This window comes from Panicum hallii, chromosome 9 (genome assembly GCF_002211085.1).
Source record: "Panicum hallii strain FIL2 chromosome 9, PHallii_v3.1, whole genome shotgun sequence".
NCBI lineage: Eukaryota > Viridiplantae > Streptophyta > Magnoliopsida > Poales > Poaceae > Panicum > Panicum hallii.
Genome location: NC_038050.1, coordinates 16,926,346 through 16,945,569, shown reverse-complemented (window position 1 = coordinate 16,945,569; position 19,224 = coordinate 16,926,346). Strand labels below are relative to the sequence as shown.

At 46.7% G+C, this 19,224-nt stretch overlaps 3 protein-coding genes across 3 annotated transcripts; 1 reads left to right on the top strand and 2 right to left on the bottom strand.

The window, feature by feature from the left end:
• Nucleotides 1-235: 235 nt before the first annotated feature.
• On the bottom strand, nt 236-2,709 carry LOC112872892 (TD and POZ domain-containing protein 3-like). The gene is made up of 4 exons (XM_025935927.1): nt 2,555-2,709; nt 2,381-2,415; nt 964-1,313; nt 236-814 (listed from the first exon to the last, which is right to left on the bottom strand). The coding sequence occupies exons 1-4, from the start codon at nt 2,707-2,709 to the stop codon at nt 236-238; spliced, it is 1,119 nt and encodes a 372-aa protein (XP_025791712.1).
• Nucleotides 2,710-5,915: 3,206 nt separating this feature from the next.
• On the top strand, nt 5,916-8,929 carry LOC112875692 (proline-rich receptor-like protein kinase PERK10). Its single transcript, XM_025939630.1, has 4 exons — nt 5,916-6,205; nt 6,304-6,409; nt 6,938-8,495; nt 8,592-8,929. Exon 3 carries the CDS (start codon nt 7,029-7,031, stop codon nt 7,602-7,604), a length of 576 nt encoding a protein of 191 aa, XP_025795415.1. The 5' UTR covers nt 5,916-6,205; nt 6,304-6,409; nt 6,938-7,028; the 3' UTR covers nt 7,605-8,495; nt 8,592-8,929.
• A 2,034-nt stretch (nt 8,930-10,963) lies between these two features.
• Nucleotides 10,964-11,764, bottom strand: LOC112877213. Its single transcript, XM_025941442.1, has one exon. The coding sequence runs from the start codon at nt 11,660-11,662 to the stop codon at nt 11,360-11,362; it is 303 nt and encodes a 100-aa protein (XP_025797227.1). The 5' UTR covers nt 11,663-11,764; the 3' UTR covers nt 10,964-11,359.
• Nucleotides 11,765-19,224: the final 7,460 nt, after the last annotated feature.

The window sequence follows — 19,224 nt, the reverse complement described above, 5'->3', positions numbered from 1 at the left end:
CGGCGGCGTCCGGCGAGGGCGTGGGCAACGTCAAGGGCAATGGCGACGGCGTCCGGCGAGGACGCAGCTGATGGCGGCGGCGGCGATCGCTGTGTCTCCGTGTACCAGCGAGAGAGAGAGGCACGATCTTCCTTCCAGGAGAAGGAACGTTGCTCTGTCCTATCTTTGGGAGAGAAGAGGAACGTGGGGGCCTTTTCAAAAAATAAATTCGCACAGCAAGGACAGATGCGGGAGGCTAAAGTGTAAATGTTGCAGCTGCCGTCGGATGCTCCTTGGATGGCCAGGATGGGCCATGTGCAGATGTGCACAAGGCACCCCATGTGCACTGGATATCTTGCCCCTCGCAGATCATCTTCAACCTCTGCATGTCGTATCTGTCAGCGGCTTCTAGCAAATGCTGCGCCATTGCGGCGCTGGCAGCCTCATCATCTTTCCCGTCTGTCTCTGGCAGCGCGTCGGTGTATAAGAAATGCAGCAACGTCTTGAACACCTGCGGCATCATATCATCAATCTGTATGCAGTCCTGTGTGGTGGTGCCTTCTCTCATAGCGCCAAAGAGCTGTGCGTTGAAGACAGGCGACCGTGCCGAGAGCACGCACCGGTGCGCAGCAAACTTCTGGCCGCCAACACAAAACCGCACATCGGCGCCCCGCTCGCTCAGCATGAATGCCCCCCGGAAGTGCTGCGGCCAGTCCGGCGGTGGCACCAGGATGGAGGGAGCGGCCGCTGTGTCCATGGCGCGTGGCTTGCCAATGACGACGATGTCACACCTGACAGTGAAGCAGTCGTCCTTGAGGCGACCCGACTGCTCCAGCTCCGCCCTCCTGACGAATTTACCACGGCCCCAGCTGCCGTGACTCACGAAGTTGTTCGGCTCAACGGTGCGAACGTAAGACGGCTTCTGGTCCTCCACCTGGTCGATGAAGCTGAACACACCAGCTGCACCATCAAGTGGCTGGCGACGGTATCCTCGAGGACTAGGTAGATGGAGATGTAGTCGGCGTTCTCCGAGATATAGCCGTTGGGATAGTACTGTACAGACCAGGTGTGCTCAGCGGTGCGGAAGTGGCGAGACTCGACGAGCTCGTCGTTAGGGACGGTGGACTTGATGCGCGAGTAGTCCTCGATCCTGAGCACGTTGTGCTCAGCGGTGCGGAAGCGGCGAGACTCGACGAGCTCGTCGTTAGGGACGGTGGACTTGATGCGCGAGTAGTCCTCGATCCTGAGCACGTGGTAGCCGCTCGCCTCGCCGGAGACGATGGCGGAGACGATGGCCCGCCCGGTCGCCGGCGGTGGAAGAGGGAGGCGGCAGACTAGGAGCCATGGCAGGGGTTGGAGAATAATTGGAGGAATAACTCAACTCACTTTCTATTAATCTCAAAACGGTATATATAGGGGATATGAAGAGGTAGGAAACTGAAAATAAAAAGATTATAACTCTTGGTATACTAAAAGAAACTCTTGATATGCTAACAGGTAGAGGCGTGCTTGAGGTGGAGTGGGGGTGGGGCGGCGGGGCCTGTCGCGGACGTGGGGGCAGGTGGGCAGCGGACGTGGGAAGGGAGCCACGGCGGAGATCGATGAGGGTTTGGGAGGTCTTTTCGCCTTCCAAACTTGCGACTTTACGAGGCTTCTAGGTGGGTGGCTATTTGATGTACAGTTAAAGCAGACCCAACCGGTCCAACTTACCGAGTGTGAGTCGCGCATGGTGGGGACTAGGGATCGGAGTAACAGAGGTTAGGCATTTTCGGAGCTGTTATTCTAAACGTGTTCTCTTCTATACCGCCAGGCTAGCATCTAAATTTTATTTTTTCGTAAACACAGTATTGGTGTAAACGTTTATAGACATACACTCACTTCTATAAAAATACGTATAATATGCTGCCTACCACTGAATTAACAGTGGCATTGATACAAGCATTATTCCGTGTCAAGGACTTGAATTTAGATGGACCAATTCCACCGTAAGAAACTCGATCTTCAACTTCGGAGATTTACATCATCTACCTCTAGCTGGACAAGGTTCAAAATTTCAAGATTTTCAAGGGTTGGAGTTAGAAATTCTATGTTAGAGATATGAATTTAAAGCTCTAAAAAGAAAACAAAGAGAGAAAATTTTGCCCAACACAGAGCACGGTTACGGCAATGGGGGATTAAAATGAGAGCAACTTTCTCTTGTAGTTGCTGGTCTAGCCTAGCTCCGCTCCTGCTGAAGATTTTCAAGCTTAATAAACTATAATCTTCTTATGAAACTAATCAGACATTAGTTTTAGGAGTTCTGGTGTTCTTACCCCTGTTTTGAAGTCAAATGGTGATTCTACTCTTATTTTTTGACTGCACAATTTTAGCCCCACTTTTTAAAAATGAAAGTGTGATTTACCTCTATTTTTAACCCTATTGTTAGTTGGATGTCCTCTAAAAAAATTGAAACGAATGGGAAAAATATTCACAGCAATAGGAAAAGATTGTAGTACCCTTAATCTTATCCAAAAGCTCTCCCCATTCATCCTCAAACTCTCATGATTCCTGCTTTGCTCGTTGGAACCCTAGTTACAACAGTAGCCGCCAGTCGCGGGCGCTCCGCACCCCGACGTAGGAGCTCGAGGCAGCCCAGGCGTGAGAGCGCGTAGACGCCCAGGCGTGGACATGCAGCGACCCAGCGCGGCTCACGCGGCCGTCTAGGAGCGGGCGCGTGCGGCGCCCCGGCATGGCTGCCTCGGCGCAGCCGTCATATTGCTGCCAAAATTTTGATGAAATTTATCAAATTTCGCTCATATTTAAAAATTATAAAAATTTGATACGAATTTGCTTGGTAAAATTCTTTTTAGACCTGTCAAAATATTGTCTAGTTCTTCTTTTCAAAATAAGGGTGAAACCACAAAGTACACATAATAGTAGGCGCAAATTAGCATGGACATACTAGTCTTTTTATCGTAATTTTAACACCGTTAGCTGGCCTTCATGGAACATGAGTAAACACTGCCTTCATTTTCAAAAAGCAGAGTTAAAATGGCACAGTAGAAAAAATGAGGGTGTCAGATCCGGGGCCACCGGGCTGGGTACACAATGTAGTTTAAAGAGATCTAAGAGATTAAGTCCGTCTTATCTCTTATTCATTTTGTTTATCTCTTGTTTATCCCGTTTAAATAGGAGATAGAGCTAACCAATACGGAGGGGATCTATTCGAGGTATGTTCTGGTATGATCCCTCAGTGGAGGTTGGTTAGCATCTTTGTAACTCTGGCCTCTCGGATATATAAGGGAGGTCAGGGACCCCTCTCAAAACAGAAGATCTCTAGGTCATTCTACACCAAAGGGAATACAAACCACCATACAGGACGTAGGGTGTTACGCTCCGTGCGGCCCGAACCTGTCTAAATCTTGTGTTCCTTGCACCTTCGAGTTCCTGATCTCGGCGTTTACTCACCCAAAACTTATCACCTTGAGTATATCCCTCGGTGGGCAGCCGGTTAAACACCGACAGAGGGTAAAATAACCATACAAGAACGGCATGATTTTCAATGTAGAACCAATGGTTCTTCCAACCGGGGAGGTTTGAGGGGAATTTGTATGAAAGGTATCTTTCGCCGGCCTGCTGTCGCAATTGGATGCCGGCGCCCCCTACAACAGAAAGTTTCTTCGTGGTAGGCTGGGGTTTGACGCGGAAGAGGAAGCGGAATAGATCCCAGTGGGGTTCGATTCCGAGAAAGGCTTCACAGAAGTGGATGAAAATGGAAATATGGCAAACGGAATTAGGGTTGAGGTGATGGAGCTCAAGCCCGTAATAATAAAGAAGGCCACGAAAGAAGGAACAAGTGGGGAGGGCCAATCCCCGTTCGGCAAAATGGAGGAATGTGACGATTTCGTCGATATTTTCTATAGGGAAAGGTTCACGGTAAGAGGGGCGCCAATTGACAAGGTTCTTTTCTTGCAGCAACCCCTCGGAAACTAGTTTGTTCAGATTGTTGAGGGAGCACTTACTGTGTGTCCACTCCGCGGTCGATGGCTGCGCCTCTTTCTTCTTTTCCTCGATCTCTGACTTCTTGGACGCCATCTCCGATGCGCTGGCCACGAGATGCTCGGGGGCTACGGGGAGAGGGGCGGGGAGGACGGAGCGGGAGGATTTCTTTGGCGGATGGCGGCGGCGCTTGGTCCCGATTGGGAATTTCGGCGGTTCTTGGCAAAATGCAGATTGAAAGCACAGTCTTTTCCACTGTTACGCGGGGTTAAATAACCAGCGGGGTGGGGAAAGGTTACTGTTCCGAAGCCGAAGGGTCGTTTTTTGGTATATTCCGAAGATGAGAGGTCATTTGGTGGACTGTTTGGATTAAATATTCGATTAATCATTTTTTCAGGGCTAGTTAGCTCGAAAGAAGGGATTTTTCGAATTGGTGATCTAGCTTCTATCATTTGTATCCTCATTTTGGTACTTTTTCAAGTTATCATCTTTAACCTGCATGCCACGGTTTTAGATCCTTAACTCCATATTCGTGGAATTTGGATTTAAGGCTCGGGGCTGTGGGGTACGTGGCATCGACTACTTATTTTTCAAATTTTTTGATGAATAAGGAGGATTACAGACAAATGGGACCCTCAGCCTGATTCTCCGATTCAATCTAAGGCTCGGGGGCTACTCCATATGGAGTGCGATTTTTAAATCGCACACCATAACAAAAATTCGGGGCATGAGCACCTCATAGTTTCGATGCAGCCAAGCAAGTAATCGAAGAAGGATTTCAAGACGAAGCTACAGAAGAAGTCGAAGATTGCTTTGAAAGTACTCGATAAGCTTGCAATACTCAGCTACGAAGAGCTCGGGGGCTTGTCAGATCCGGGGCCACCGGGCTGGATACACAATGTAGTTTAAAGAGGTCTAAGAGATAAAGTCCGTCTTATCTCTTATTCATTTTGTTTATTTTTTGTTTATCCCGTTTAAATAGGAGATAGAGCTAACCAACACGGAGGGGATCTACTCGAGGTATGTTCTGGTATAATCCCTTAGCGGAGGTTGGTTAGCATCTTTGTAACTCTGGCCTCTCAGATATATAAGGGAGGTCAGGGACCCCTCTCAAAACAGAAGATCTCTAGGTCATTCTACACCAAAGGGAATACAAATCACCATATAGGACGTAGGGTGTTACGCTCCGTGCGGCCCGAACCTGTCTAAATCTTATGTTCCTTGCACCTTCGAGTTCCTGATCTCGGCGTCTCCTCACCCAAAACTTACCACCTTAATTATATCCTTTGATGGGCAGCCGGTTAAACACCGACAGAGGGTAAAATAACCATACAAGAACGGCAAACCCCCTTAGTTTTAAAACCCTTATGGCTTCGTGTCATTCGGCTTGTGGTGGCAACCACATGTCCTGTAACTGAATGAGCAACGGCCAAGCACAGCAGCTTATTGCTAGCTCCACGGTGATTTATGATGTGGTGTCAAATATAGAAATGCTTTGGATGGTATTTTTCACGATATGCAACTTCGGTAGTAGAACTCATCTATAAATAAGCGAGAGAGATTCATAGCAAGACTAACAATGACAAAAATAAGACTAGCTAGTGTTACCATGTGATTAGATTACGAGGAAAGATAGTGCTTGATCATACGACTCTTAGTCTTTACTCTAGTGGCAAGGTCACCCACCAACCCTGTCTCGGACTAACTATAGTGGCAACTCAATTTATGCGAGTTCTTTACATTATTGGCTTCCATAGAAAATTACGAGTTTGAGCGTACACAGATCATTTTTCCCCTTTCTGGGCGGCAGTTCACAAGTGGAAACGGGCGGTAGCCAGGTGGCACGCCCGCCGTCGGGCACCCCAACCGGCACCAGCACCGCCCGGACGCAACGGATTTCTCTCAACTGCCGTTGCAAAACCCCGTCTCGGGTCCGACGCCGTCCGTCGCCGCCTCGTGCCGTCCTTTCTCCTACCCTGCCCTACTACTTGCCCATCCCCCACCCACCCCGCTCCCCTTCCGCTTCCCCCCCTTCCGGGCTCTCACTGCTCGCCCAATCCCAAAGCCGCCGCCTTTCCGCGAAGTTCCTCTCCGGCGGCTGCCCCCGGATCCGGTTTCGGGTCCCGTGGATCGACGCGCGCGCGCCGCCTCCTCCCGGCCGCGACGGTGGTTTTACCCGGGATTTCCCGCGCCGGAAGTGGCGAGACACGCCGGCTCAGATCTGGTGGTGGTCCGCTATCAGGAGCAGGTGCGTTGGGTTTCGGGGCTCTGTGTGCCTGATGGGCGTTTCGGTTCCGGTGGTGTTTGGGGTTTTCGTTTCCTGAACTGGTTTCTGCACGCGTGCAGTGTGTTTGCGGCCGGATCTGCGTTGCGACGGAGGGGATTCGCGTGGAGGAGACGACGCCCTCTGTGCTGCTGGCTCCGTTCGGCTCCTCGGCTGTAGATCTGGAAGGTATACAACCGGAAACTGTTTTTTTGCCATCTCTTCCGCTTTGTTTTTGCATTTTTGGATACTTTTTCGGTTTGTTACTCGGTCATCAAATCCGTAACTTTACGTTCATATATACGTTGCTCGCTTTTGTTTACTTACTTATAAGCGTGTAGTGTAATGTCAGAAAGGGTGGCGCTCTACCACCTGTTTCTTGCTAGGCCTTTGCTGATATTTGTAGCGAGGGTATTCATTTTTTTTTGTAATTGTCGTATGTGTTTATATGCCTTCTTAGTTCCCATACTTAGAACTCTGAAACACAATAGGGTACTTTCACCGACCTCACATGCGCCCAGTGTTACGAAGAGGTTTTATGCTGATGATCAAGGGTGTTCTTGTTTAGCTGTGGTAGTATGTACTGACAATATGAGTAAAAGTGCAACCTCGTCTGATGGTAAAAGTACAGCTGTACTGTTGAGCTGTGGTAATATGTACTGACAATATGATTAAAAGTGCAACTTCTGACCCCCTCGTGCCTTTGTTTCTCATTAGGACTGTGGGTGATCGGCTGCTTCAAGCTGCCTCAGGTGTATTGGAGAGTCACCACCTCACCGAAACATCATCGTCGCAAGCATAGCAGGACATGGAGGCTCTTGTGGTTATCCCGGAGCAGCACAACCACCATCACCGCCACCCTGGTCCCCGTAGCAAGCCATCAGGACCACACTTCACGTCACCGCCTCCATCTCGTGGCTTCCGTGGAATGAACTGCCGGTCGTTCCACTCTGGTGGCTGCATGGGTGTGCTCCCTTCCCCACCACCCCCACCTGCCCGCACCTACTCATCCCCAGAGCCCAAGACACCCAAGCAGCAGCAGCTGCCACGTCATGGTGGCAAGCGCACTCGACCCATTTCCATAAGCCCCTCCACATCTCCTCCATCCCGATCTGAGCTGTGGGCGGGCCCGGCGTTCTCCAACTCACCACCTCCCAGTTCACTGCCCATCCCCAAGTTCTCCCTCCGCCAGAAGCGCAGCATCTCTCTTGAGCTACCACCTGTTGAGCGCTCTGATGATGTGGAGGTCAGACCGCATGCTAAATCAGCTCCTTCATCCCCGGTTGGGGGATCAGGGTACGATTTCTTCAATGACAATGAAACTGCTACTGCTATAGCAACAGAGAATCTGAGGAGGATTCTCCAGTTGGATATCGCAGATTGAATACTGGGAGGATGGAAGGGTGGTTCCTGTGTACATAGGTTATCTTCAACTGACATCTTTCTACCTGCATAGTAGTGTATAGGGTAATGGTCATAGATACCTGGTGGTTATAAGATATGGTCAGGATCATGGTGGTGTAGTTCCTAGGTGTAGTTCCTACTTCCTAGGACAGTTGAAAGTGACACTGCTGTATTGGGTGTTATGGAGGTGGATTCTAGGTTAAGGATGGGGTGGACGGCAGTACTATTCACCTATATGCTTCCTTAGTTTCTTAGTTGTAGAATTTAAGCCCTCTAGAACTGCATTGTTTGCATCCACAGTATATGTTCTGAACTGACAGTGGCACTCTGCCAAAGTAGCAGTGCCTTCCCCTGCTGCAGTTGGTTCATACATGGGAGAATGGCATACATCCTAGTCCCCAATTAGATGTCAAATATTTGTAGGGTATACCTGCATTTAGTGCATTCTGCATATCCTTGCATACTTATTTCCTTCTATCCTCTATCCAACTGATTCCCACTCTTCACTATCCTGGCTTTCTGGTGCTCTGCAAAGAACACTATCTCCTCGCCAGCTCTTCTGTTTTTTTGTAAGGAAGAAGCTGGGTGGAAGATGCGAGAAGCCCCTGTTCTCTCTTCCTCCTATTCCAATACTAACTTCCCTATGCATTCCTATCGCGTATCTGGCATACCATGCATCTCCATACATCGTAGGTTCACCTAGTTGTCCCTGCATTGCATCTAGCATCAATCCTTCAGTTAGCCGCATGCTCATTCACTCCCACTATAAGTTCATGAACCACTTTAGGAGTACTGATTTTCTTCAAGCCTCGAATGATACTGAGAGAAAGTCAGACTCTGAAGCCCTGCACTGCATACAACACCTGATGAGGTAATTACACGCTTATGTTTTGCAGTTCTCTAGGAGAAATGGGAGGATACTGGTTCCACTGTTTGATACTGATGTTTGACTGGTGTCCTGATGCAGGTTTCGTTGTGCAATGTTCTACCCTGTTTTGTAGTTACATAATGCCCCAGTTCCTGCTAGTGTCACATGCATGCTCTGGAGAGCCTTGTAGGTTTAGCACTAGCAGTGAAGAAGCAGTATATGCTGGATCCAGACTAAGTTATCTGAAATGACTAGTTTGGTTGGTTGTTTCATGTTATGGTGTTATCAGCAGATACTTATATTTTGTGTTAGTTTGTGTGATAATGGTTTTGTGCTGAGGACCAGTTCATCATGTTAGAAACTCTTGTCGCTCTGAGCCAAATTATATCAGGTTTACTTTGTTAAATTTATCAGAAGATGTTTGTCACTGCGGTTCAGATTCACTAGTGAGGTGTTTTCAGTTTCACGTAGTGGCAAATTTCATGCCACTTACCTCATAAGGATGGCAAATAGTTAATTATTCCCTAAAAGTGAGCATATATTCCTCGACTGCTATTTTACTTGACGTCTAATGATTAATGGTATGTTGCCCATGTGGTGTCTGATGCAAAGCTCTCGATTGTAGCAGCTACTGTGTTGATGCATTTGGTTCTGGTGCCATCTCCTGGTATGTTGTCACTTGAGATTTCTGATGCCTTGGCATCTGCCACTGCCACGGTAGAAAAGCTAGCTACCGATGGTGTTTATTCCTTACCTCACCTGCAAGAGAGTGGTTTGCTCGTGTCCCAATGGAAGCCAGCTTGCGTTTTTCGGAAGGGGAGGGTGAAAGGCATTGATAATTGCTGTAAAAACTCTTGAGCAATCGGATGCAGGAGCTCAAGATCGGCTGCAACGATTGCAGTTACACGAAACACAAGAACCGACAGACTTACCAACCAACAGAATGCGTTACATGAATGTGTGGAGCATTGATGTGAAGGTCCAAGTTGTTGGTCTGAGTTCACAGCCTGGGTCAGAACTCACAGACGTCAGGTGAAACGATCGATTGTGGTAAAACAAGCGTCAAGCTTTACAGTGCAGGCTTTTCCAGAGGAGATGACGAAAGATTTTGCAGTTTACTATACGGCCGGGTAAGAAATGCAAGACAAAACAAGTATGCAATCAGTGCCTTGCCATGGTACTGAGTACTGACTACTGTTCCATGGATCTGGAATTTTTTATGCCATGTCAGTACCAGTATGAGCCTTCATCATTGCAACCAACGAAGCATTCTGAGGTGCCTAAACGGAATCCATTCAAAAGGAAAAAGGTAAGGTGTCGATTAAACATTAGCATAAGGATCTACATGGATTATGTGCTTTGTAACGGGTTTAATACAATTGCAAATAACTTATGAATATAGAAATTCAAGAAAAAAATTCATGGCACTCAAATTAAGGTAATTCTTTTATTTGTGAGTGGGGGATTCTAAAAGCTTTGATCTTATATATATGGATAATAGACCCTAGAGTCCAAATTACAATATAAATTCAAAGAAACATTTTGAACCACCGGTCGTCACAAAAAGCATATGAGACGATACAAGACCTTATCCCGCATCTTTTAGGGTTCAGCTTAAAAATATGTTCAAACGTGGACATGACTCAGCCTCTTGGCTCCATGCTTGTGCTTGGCCTACGAGGGAGAATCTTACACAAAACAAGCTGGAGAACAATATAATTATCCAGTTGATCCATAGGAAGGAAATGATTAAGCATGCATCCTTCTCATAAGCTATGCCTTAAATGGCAGTACGGTGCCTGATTACTGCGCACCTGATCGATCGTGTCCTAGTCAGCATCTCTCCCCTGGCGCATTTTATTATTTTTTCCCTCCGTTTTTGCTGATTTGGAGAGAGCATCTTCCTTTCATGATTGCCGTTGGGGCCTTGCATGCTCAGCGGAAACACAATTATGCTCAGTACAACTGTGACGGTGAAGATGCTGGACAGGAGGCACTCCAGGCTAAGAATCTACAACAGTTGATCCACATCTGAAGTACATGACTTTTTTTCTTTCTTTATAAAAGGGCAGGTATTTGGCTGTCAAGGAATTACATCTACTGAAATAATGCAGTAATTACTTACCTCCAGGATGGGTGTGATTTTGATATCCGGTTGTTCCATCTAAATCGCTTCCGGAGACAGATCTGTAACTGACTCAAGTTTGTGATCGAAATTGCCGCAGCACTTTTTTTATATGTGTTCATCTCATTCTTGTGCTTATGCGTATCGAAATTCAGAAATGAAGCACAGTGCCATAAGAATACTCTCTAGAATCCATCAATTTAAGCCCCAGAACATCCTCTGCTGATCTTGTTTCTTTGTTGGGGTTCACCAAAAAGGTTTTAAACCCAAAGCTAAGAGAAAAGAAATGCTATGCTCCACGATGATCGATGGTCAATGATCAGGGTACAGAGAATGTAAAGGACGATGCAGAAAAAAATAAATTCAATTCATGATATGAAGCGATTAATGGTACATTGTGATTGCGGTTCAAGTTGTACAACACCTCTCCTCGTACCAAAACTCGAACGTTCAAGAAGCCGCCTTCTTCTAGGCCTGAGAAGGCTTCGCTTGGCACCCCTCTAATGGAGCTAGAGGACAACCAAGCCGATGGCACTGACTTGCAACTAGCTAGTACAGTGACAAGATTCATTAAACTACCAACCGATCCTAGAACCTGCCATTGTCAAGGATCACCGGCGCAGCAGCAGAAGCTTGCTTCGCCGCGCCACCACTAGCTTGATCAGTGGCTGCTTTCTTCTTCTTCACAGCCAGTGCATTTAACCCTTGTTCCTCCGCTCCTCAGGGGGTAGAGGTAGAGCAATCATGAGGCGGCGGAGGAGGTGGCTGAGATGTCGCTGGAGCGCCTGCGCAGCATCTGGCGCATGCCGTCGGCGACGCGGAAGGCCGGGCCCTTCTTGCCGAACTTGGCGCAGAAGGACATGTGGTCCCTGACGGCGCCCTCCAGGTCGCCCCGCTTCTTGGCGGCCACCTCGTCCCGCACCGCCTCCGAGCACAGCCCGCAGAGCCACCGCCCGCCGAAGTCCGCCTTCACACCGGCGATATACTCCCTGGTGCAGTCCTCGCGCAGGCCGCAGCACTCGCACTTGGCCGACTCGATCTCCATGATTCAGACCAATGCAGATGGAGTGCAGCCGCCGGAGGGTAAGGAGTCTCTCTCTCTCTCTCTCTCGGCAACAAGAATGTGCGATGGCCACTCTCTCTCTGTCTCTCTTCTTTCTCTCTCTGGCACAGCAACCTGAGACTGCTTTATATACAGGAGCGGCTGGGCTCGCACTGCCTGTGACTTGCGATTCTATATAGAATTGTGTCGTCGATTATGGCTTGAAATTAGGCTCATGGTCATGGAGCGTTAGTTGACTCTCTAACCAGAGGTCTATGGAGCCACACACACACACACACTACCAAGTCGCACCTCACCTAACCTAACTTGTCTTGGCCTCCAACTGCACCCACTGATTGAACCCCCGACGTCTCATATACTGTGTGCTTGTGAAACAATTTCATCTTGTCCCATTTAAGGACATGAGAACTGTACAGTTTCCTCTGAAATTTCCTGCGTTTCAGACAAGCTAGCTCTCGAGTACCGTTGCTTCTACATCAGTCTAAAGGAGACTTCTTTTTTTTTTTAAAAAAAGAGGGAGAAAAGAAACAGGGCAGCCTAGCTGTTTGAATTCGAAATTTGAAGAGCTCGGGGAGGAGCTTGCTTGTGGAAGTCCAAGTGGGTTTAGCACTAAGCCGGCCGTGCTCATCATGGTGCCTGTACCTTTTACTGTTATTGCCCTCGCCATGCCTCGCAAAGATTCAGCAAGAATCTTATTATACTGAAGTTTGTTTATCGTCGAGGACCACCAGACAAACGATCTTTTTAATTTTCCTGCACTTTTCTCCTTTCGGCTGCCTCAAATCCTTTTTATTATTCGTCTGAAGGCAACTCCAGCTAGGTAGACCAATTCCTGTCACTGTCCAACTCATCACAAGCAAAAAAAAGTATTTTTACATCCTGAGCTCAGTAGGTCTGGCAGTGTCTCAACTGAACATCCATGAATGACCTGTGAGCAACACTATTCTGTCCTAGATCAATCAACCAGCCACCTGGTTTCGATTGGATCCTCCTAAATGTCGTCTAGCCCATGACCAAGCGAGATCAGTTGAATAATCCTTCCCCGGACTAACCGCGGCGCGACTTCCGATGCTTTTAGCCAGGCATAAACCCAAGATTATGGCGTGATGCTCCCAACTATCTCCAGCTTCTAGTAGCCTGATATCCTTGTTAATAGTTCACGATCAGAGAGGGACCAGCCCCAAGATTGTTTGCTAGTGCTCCATGCATTAGCATTGATCCCCAGATTAAGTTGACACTGCTGGGCCCTACCATCCGTGCCAAGTGCCGCGGCACATGAATGCTGGGGGCAGTTGCAGTTCCTCCATTGCAAGACATGGCAATTGACAAGCTTTAAAGTTTGCTGCTTGGCATGTATGGATGGATGGATGCTGGGCCTGTTTATTATTGGCCGCCTCAAAAGTTGTTGCTGCCTGCTTGGGTTTCTCATTTCTAGCTAGCAGATACATTCGATACGCATGCATTCTTCCACGTCAGCTTGGGCAGTTTTGTATTCTCAGCTGCGGGCACGGCGGCTAGGGTTGGTCAGATTAACTGGACTGATTGGATGGATTAGGGCACTGATTGGTTGTCCAATGATAATATCTATCATACTTTATACTGCTAGGTATAATACTTTTAACTTTATGGTTTGGGCGTTGGGTTATGATTGCACAATGAAGAAAAATGATCAACCGATCTGTATGTCCGTATCTATTCTTATTATATTTCTCTCTTTCGTCTGTTTGCTAGATTTTGGCTGTCAGTTGCTATGTTAAACAAGAACAAGTATCTTTGAAACCAAAGTTTAATATAAGCTTGATATGTTACAAGAAGAGAGAACTGAAAAAAAAACCTGTAGTGCACATTGTTTCTCTTGCGAATATGATGCAGTGTTGGTAGTAAGTTGTCCGTCGTCTGTTTCCAGTGAAGTTGACTGATGAAGAGTTGGGGATGCAAACATTGCAAACAAATGGAAGCAGGGGTCAAAAAGGAAGAGGGAATTGCTGCAAAGGTTCGAGGCTCCTTTGTTCCTGAAAGACCCTGCTGAATGATTAACAATGCCTGGTTTATTCTCTGCCCATTATGAATTTGTCCTGAGACCATGAGCAACCACCCCAATTATTCCCCCACTCGGAGTAGTGTTCTCATTGTCATTGTCCCCACCCCCATAAGAAGCTAGGGCAGGTTTCTAGCTTCCATTGATTCTTGTTGTTTCCTCCCCCTCCACATGAACACCACATGCACTTGTCCTCCATGCCAAGTATTTTAATCCCATAGCTTTCAACTCTATCGACATGCATGTGGTTTTTGCTGACTCATTTGTGCTACAAATTAGAAATTTTCCGGTAACTGCTAGCGAGCAACATACTTGTTGGTGAAATTTGGCAAAGCATAAAGTTGAAACTGTGGGATAAATTAACACTCTTAGATTAAATTCTTCAAGTCTCAGTAGCGGGATGTTTTGTCAACCAGGAAATGTTTTTGATCCATAGATAAGAATGAACGTAAACCGACAAACTCATGCCTTCATGATGTTCACAACCCAAGTAATCTCTGAGCAATAGATTTCGGATTACTCGTGCACCCTAACACAATCTTAGCATAACGGTGTGCAAGCCATTGGAAACATATTTCTCGTGCTCAAGAGGCAATGCAAATAAACACACTTGTGTGTTCTTCTTCTCCCACCTACACTAGTCAATGGAGGGGACACATTCTATCTAAGTTGGACAAGCTTCACTTTACTTACTAGTAATGCTGGGCTAGCAGGTTGCGCACCCTTATCCATGAATGATTATTTAAGATTCATTAAGACTTTTAAGCGGAAAAAGCTCGTAGATTTAGTATCAGAAACCGTACATGGTAACTTAAAAGTCTTTATCACTTTCTTTTAAGGGATATATGTATTTATAAAGTGCAATGTTCTTCATGAAAAGACTCATCACAAAAACAAAATATATGTAGAAGTTGCAAAGCCCTTCTTCAATGATCGCACCACCATCTGAAAGAACTCGTCGTCAGTCCATTTGCAATGCAAAGTTCTATTTTGTTGTTTCCAAGATTGCAATATCATCCTTTGTGTTAATGAATGAAACAGCCCCCTCCAATTTATAGTCTCATCTTATTGTTTTTTGGTGGAAGCACTAATTGCGATGCACAGGATTAGAGGAGTTGGATGAAATAAAATCACTCGCTCCCAATGATGTTGTAAAAGTGCTTCAAGTCATTACTAAGATTTTGAGAATGTTTTGATAACCTGGAGCATAATGTCATTACTGACATGTTTCCTTACATATAATTTTTGTCAAAGTGGATAGCTTGGATTGAACCTATATTGGGATTTTGGCACTTTTGTTGTATTGCTAAATGGAGTCCATGGCAAAGCATTTCACTACAAAAGAGGTGTTATATAGGTAGGGTGATTTCTCTCCCACTCTTGTTTGTTTTGGGGCTCATTTGCTTGGGGGAATTTCCCTATGGTCCAGTTAATGATGCAAGCTGATGCATGACATTTATTAATGTTAGATGTCTTTTTAGATCATTTGCAGATTCAATTAGTTTCAAGTTAAATTCCAACAAATACTTCTTATTGGATATTAGGCAGCAATCATCCACACCCATACCTCATTATTGTTAAAAGTTCTATATTTGGACACTACAGCTTTATTGAACTCGAAAAACCACTTACAACCACCTCGACATAGCAAAGATCTGCTCATGAGATTCTTATTGATGGAGGCACACAATGCATGTTCTTCACCCTCACAATCTTTCCTAAAGTAAATTTCAGATTGCTCGTGAGAACACAATGAATAGAAGCATGTGACCCATTCTCCGTCAACATAGAGGAAGTCTTTGCAACCTAGTAAGAAGAAAGAAAGGTTATGACAATGCGCACATGCATATTGCCCCTTTGTGTCAATTTGTTAATATGGCGAATGACATACCAAAAGAGTGAAAGAATAGTGGTAAATTACCATAGTCGAGCGTTCCCATCACAATATCGCAAATGACAACATTTCCTTGTGGTCTTTGCACTCCATGGCGCAAATCATCATCATCATCATCATCATCATCATCATCATCATCATCATCGTCATCCAATCCTTGTTGTTGTTGTTGTTGGTCGTTTGAGACTTTCTTCTTGACATGTGAGATTGCAAGTTCTTCTATAAATTGGTAGAACTTAATGGTGTATATGTTAGACCCGGGGCCACAAGACTGTGGACATAGTGTACATATTGTAGGATAAGGGTTGGAATATGGCCCACACCCCGCATCTATTGTAACTATTTGTACAAGAGTAGGACTAGTCACAATAAAAGAAAACTATCCGAGTAGTATTCGGGTAGGACTCCCAAGCTAGTATCGAGCTAGGATTTTCATGTAACCTTGTCCTCCCAGACTATATAAGGGAAGGCAATGACCCCCTCCAAAGCAATCCATATCCAAAGCAATACAAACCACCACACAAGACGTAGGGTATTACGCTCCTTGCGGTCCGAACCTGTCTAAACCCTTGTGTTCCTTGCACCTTCGAGTTCCGGATCTCGGCGTCACCCCATCTAAAACCTACCACCTCGGGGTATCCCTCGGCAGGCTTGGCGGTAAAACACCGATAGCTGGTGCGCCAGGTAGGGGCGTTCATCGACGATCACAAAAATAACTCGATAGCTTTATCCAACTTCACCAGCATCAGGCTCGACGAGGGCACCATGTTTACCTTTGGCTCCTGGGTCTGCGTCGCTAATGGTTCAGGTGGTTTCAACAGCCACCTCGCCAACACCAGGAAGCCGGAGGTATCTGCATCAACATCCTACCGTGACATCGACAAACCTATACATAATCTTGGCGAATTTCGACTTTCTGATCTAATTGGGAATTATGCAAGCCGTTTCAGGGCTATCCCTCGTACCCTAATCGACACCAGCAATCTAATCATCGGTATAGATCGGGTGGGCTGTAACATCGCCAGAAGCATCAAGATTGCAGAAGCTGCACTTTAGCGCCCTGGCAATCCAAGATCCTTGACACAGAATCGCTTTGAGACTCCTCAGCACCCTCTTGCCAGCATTGGCAACATCTTATCCGGAATCGATCAGGTCAACCAATCCATCGTTGATTGCATCAAGCTTGCGGAAACCACCCTCCGTCAAAAGGAGCCAGAAGCGACCCTAGCAACAGCATTCAACCGCAATTTTGACGACTTCATCGACCAACTTGGCGAGGTGCCATCCCCTGATCTAGTTGGGGAAATCAAACACGACTTCAAGCCCCTCTCCCTGTTAGAGGAAGATTTGGATCATCTACTTCAACTCGGAAAAGAAGAAGCCACCGGGCGTCGGGGGACCCTGTCCTCGACAAGTACTCAGATTCTAAAGACGACGTAAAGCCAATATTAAGCAATCACCAGGCTCCGACGAACACATCAACTCCATCGGGCGAGTTCATGTATCGGAAGGGCACGAATCCCTCCAAACTACTCGACCTCAGCCTACTACGCTCTACTACCGACTCCAGCGAACTCCCACAAGAAGGCAGGCCTCTCGTCTCTTCTGACAAAGAAGAAGGGCAGACCACACGGAGAATCAAAGACTTCGCGCTGGAGCGAGGGGTTTTCATGGTTCGCATCGCAAAAATCCAGCACTTGGACGATGAAGGATTGGAACACATCCAATTCGATGACTACCGCATCGACAATGACGATGGCTACTTCTCTGATACGCCCGTCCAAAATACGGACACGACGATGAGCTTCTACATTCATGGGTCTCCCGAACACGCTCTCGACGCCACAGACACCATGAAGATAACAGCCAAAGACGACGTCCAAAGAGAACACCGCAGGCTCAGAAACGCCAAACACGCCAAACGCAGTCATTGCACGTTGGAGCAGCATCAGCCCGACAACCTCTATGACTTCTCCACGATCGATCTCCGCAATATCATCAACGCTGGTCGAGACGCTCGTAGCGTCATCATCGCCAGGTAGCAAGAATGCGTTGAAGTGGAGGCCTACAGCCCCACCAACTACCACATCCCTCAAGACTACTTGAGCTTGACCTAGAAGCGCAAGTCGGACTCTCCCGAAGCCCCTGATGCAAGGATGAAGCAACCAGCTCAAGGCAAGAAAACTCTCACCTCGCAAGAACGCTTCAGGATGGCCCTCCACAATTATTGCCAGTGGCATCTGAGTGTTACGCACTCGGCCTTCGAGTGCCATCAACTCCGAAGGGCTCTGGGAGCTCTCCATTTAAGAGCGGCAAGAAGAAGGACCATGATGGAAGGCGACATGACTACTCGAGACATGACTACTCGAGGGATGATCTACGCCAAAATTAACACCCGAGTTCGTTTTTACAACCATTGTTTTGGGATTGCATCTCGAAACTAGGGGTTCTTTGAATTTAATCCTAAAAGGACCCCTTTTTCACCACTCAAAGAATTAATTTGAGTTGAAATTTATTCTTTCTTCTTTCTGTTGGGCTAACCACAACTCCTTTGCCACGCAACTCCACTGGATATGCCCAACGAACTTCTCCAATTTCCCTTCCTTTCCAGCCGATTCTCTTGTCACCTATTCCTCATGTCACGAGTGTTCTCACCAATGCTCGGTGGCTAAGGATAGGGCCAATAGAGAGGGACACAGGAAAAGAAAGGAAAGGACCAGCTTCTTCAGATGCCATATTAGGGAACCATATCACAGCTAAGCCACAAGACCAATAAAAACAATCGTGCTGTTTGGCAATGATCAATGGAACCTACAAATAAAGCGTCCACATCGTCAACCCATAATCCCAGTAACACTCCAAGTACTGGTACTACGCGCAACCTATGTTACGGAAGGGGTATTTACACCCATAATCCTAGTCACACTCCGAGTGCTAGTACTATGCGCAGCTTATATTACTGAAGGGGTATTTACACCGATAATCCCAATAACACTCCGAGTACTGCTACTACGCACAGCCTATGTTACTGAAGGGGGTATTTACAGCCATAATCCCAGAAACACCCTGAGTACCGGTTCTGATTAGTACCCTGGGCAACTTATGTTACTGAAGGGGTTCATACAGCCATAGCTCCAATACCGCTTCGAGTATTGGTCCCTGACTAGTACTACGAGCAGCCTACGTTATTGAAGGGGTACTCACACCCATATCCCCTGCAAGGGTACTGAATGCTAGTCTAACCACAGAGAAGTTCTATCTGTACGACTACTTTCTATAAGCCAGTCCGGCTAAGTCGCAAAGCTATCTGTGCATTTTTCAACTAATTTGATTACTAGCCTACATGACTCAGCATAATCAATTGCGCCAAGTATTATGAGAATGTTGAAGAGGTCCTTGCACCTATTCAACTTGAGCAATCTAGAGTACTGCACAACGCACATACATCCTAATTTGCTTGAATCCCTACGTGGGACCAATCATCGAATGCCAACTTATCAATTACACTCAGAATCATTACACTCAGAGTAGCTGGATCGTCGCATCTCGAATTTTTCCTTAGTTCTAGGATGATCAAGTACTCCTCGTACTCTGAACAGACGCACAGGCAGA

What these genes read in the sequence shown, in the direction of transcription:
- LOC112875692 (XM_025939630.1), top strand. Translation starts at nt 7,029, where the DNA reads ATGGAGGCTCTTGTGGTTATCCCGGAGCAGCACAACCACCATCACCGC.
- LOC112872892 (XM_025935927.1), bottom strand. Translation starts at nt 2,709, where the DNA reads ATGCCGGGGCGCCGCACGCGCCCGCTCCTAGACGGCCGCGTGAGCCGC. An exon ending in CGCGACTGGCGGCTACTGTT is followed by an intron (nt 2,416 to 2,554) that starts GTAACTAGGGTT and finishes CAATTTTTTTAG; the next exon opens with AGGACATCCAACTAACAATA. An exon ending in ACCTAGTCCTCGAGGATACC is followed by an intron (nt 815 to 963) that starts GTCGCCAGCCAC and finishes AGGAGGGCGGAG; the next exon opens with CTGGAGCAGTCGGGTCGCCT.
- LOC112877213 (XM_025941442.1), bottom strand. Translation starts at nt 11,662, where the DNA reads ATGGAGATCGAGTCGGCCAAGTGCGAGTGCTGCGGCCTGCGCGAGGAC.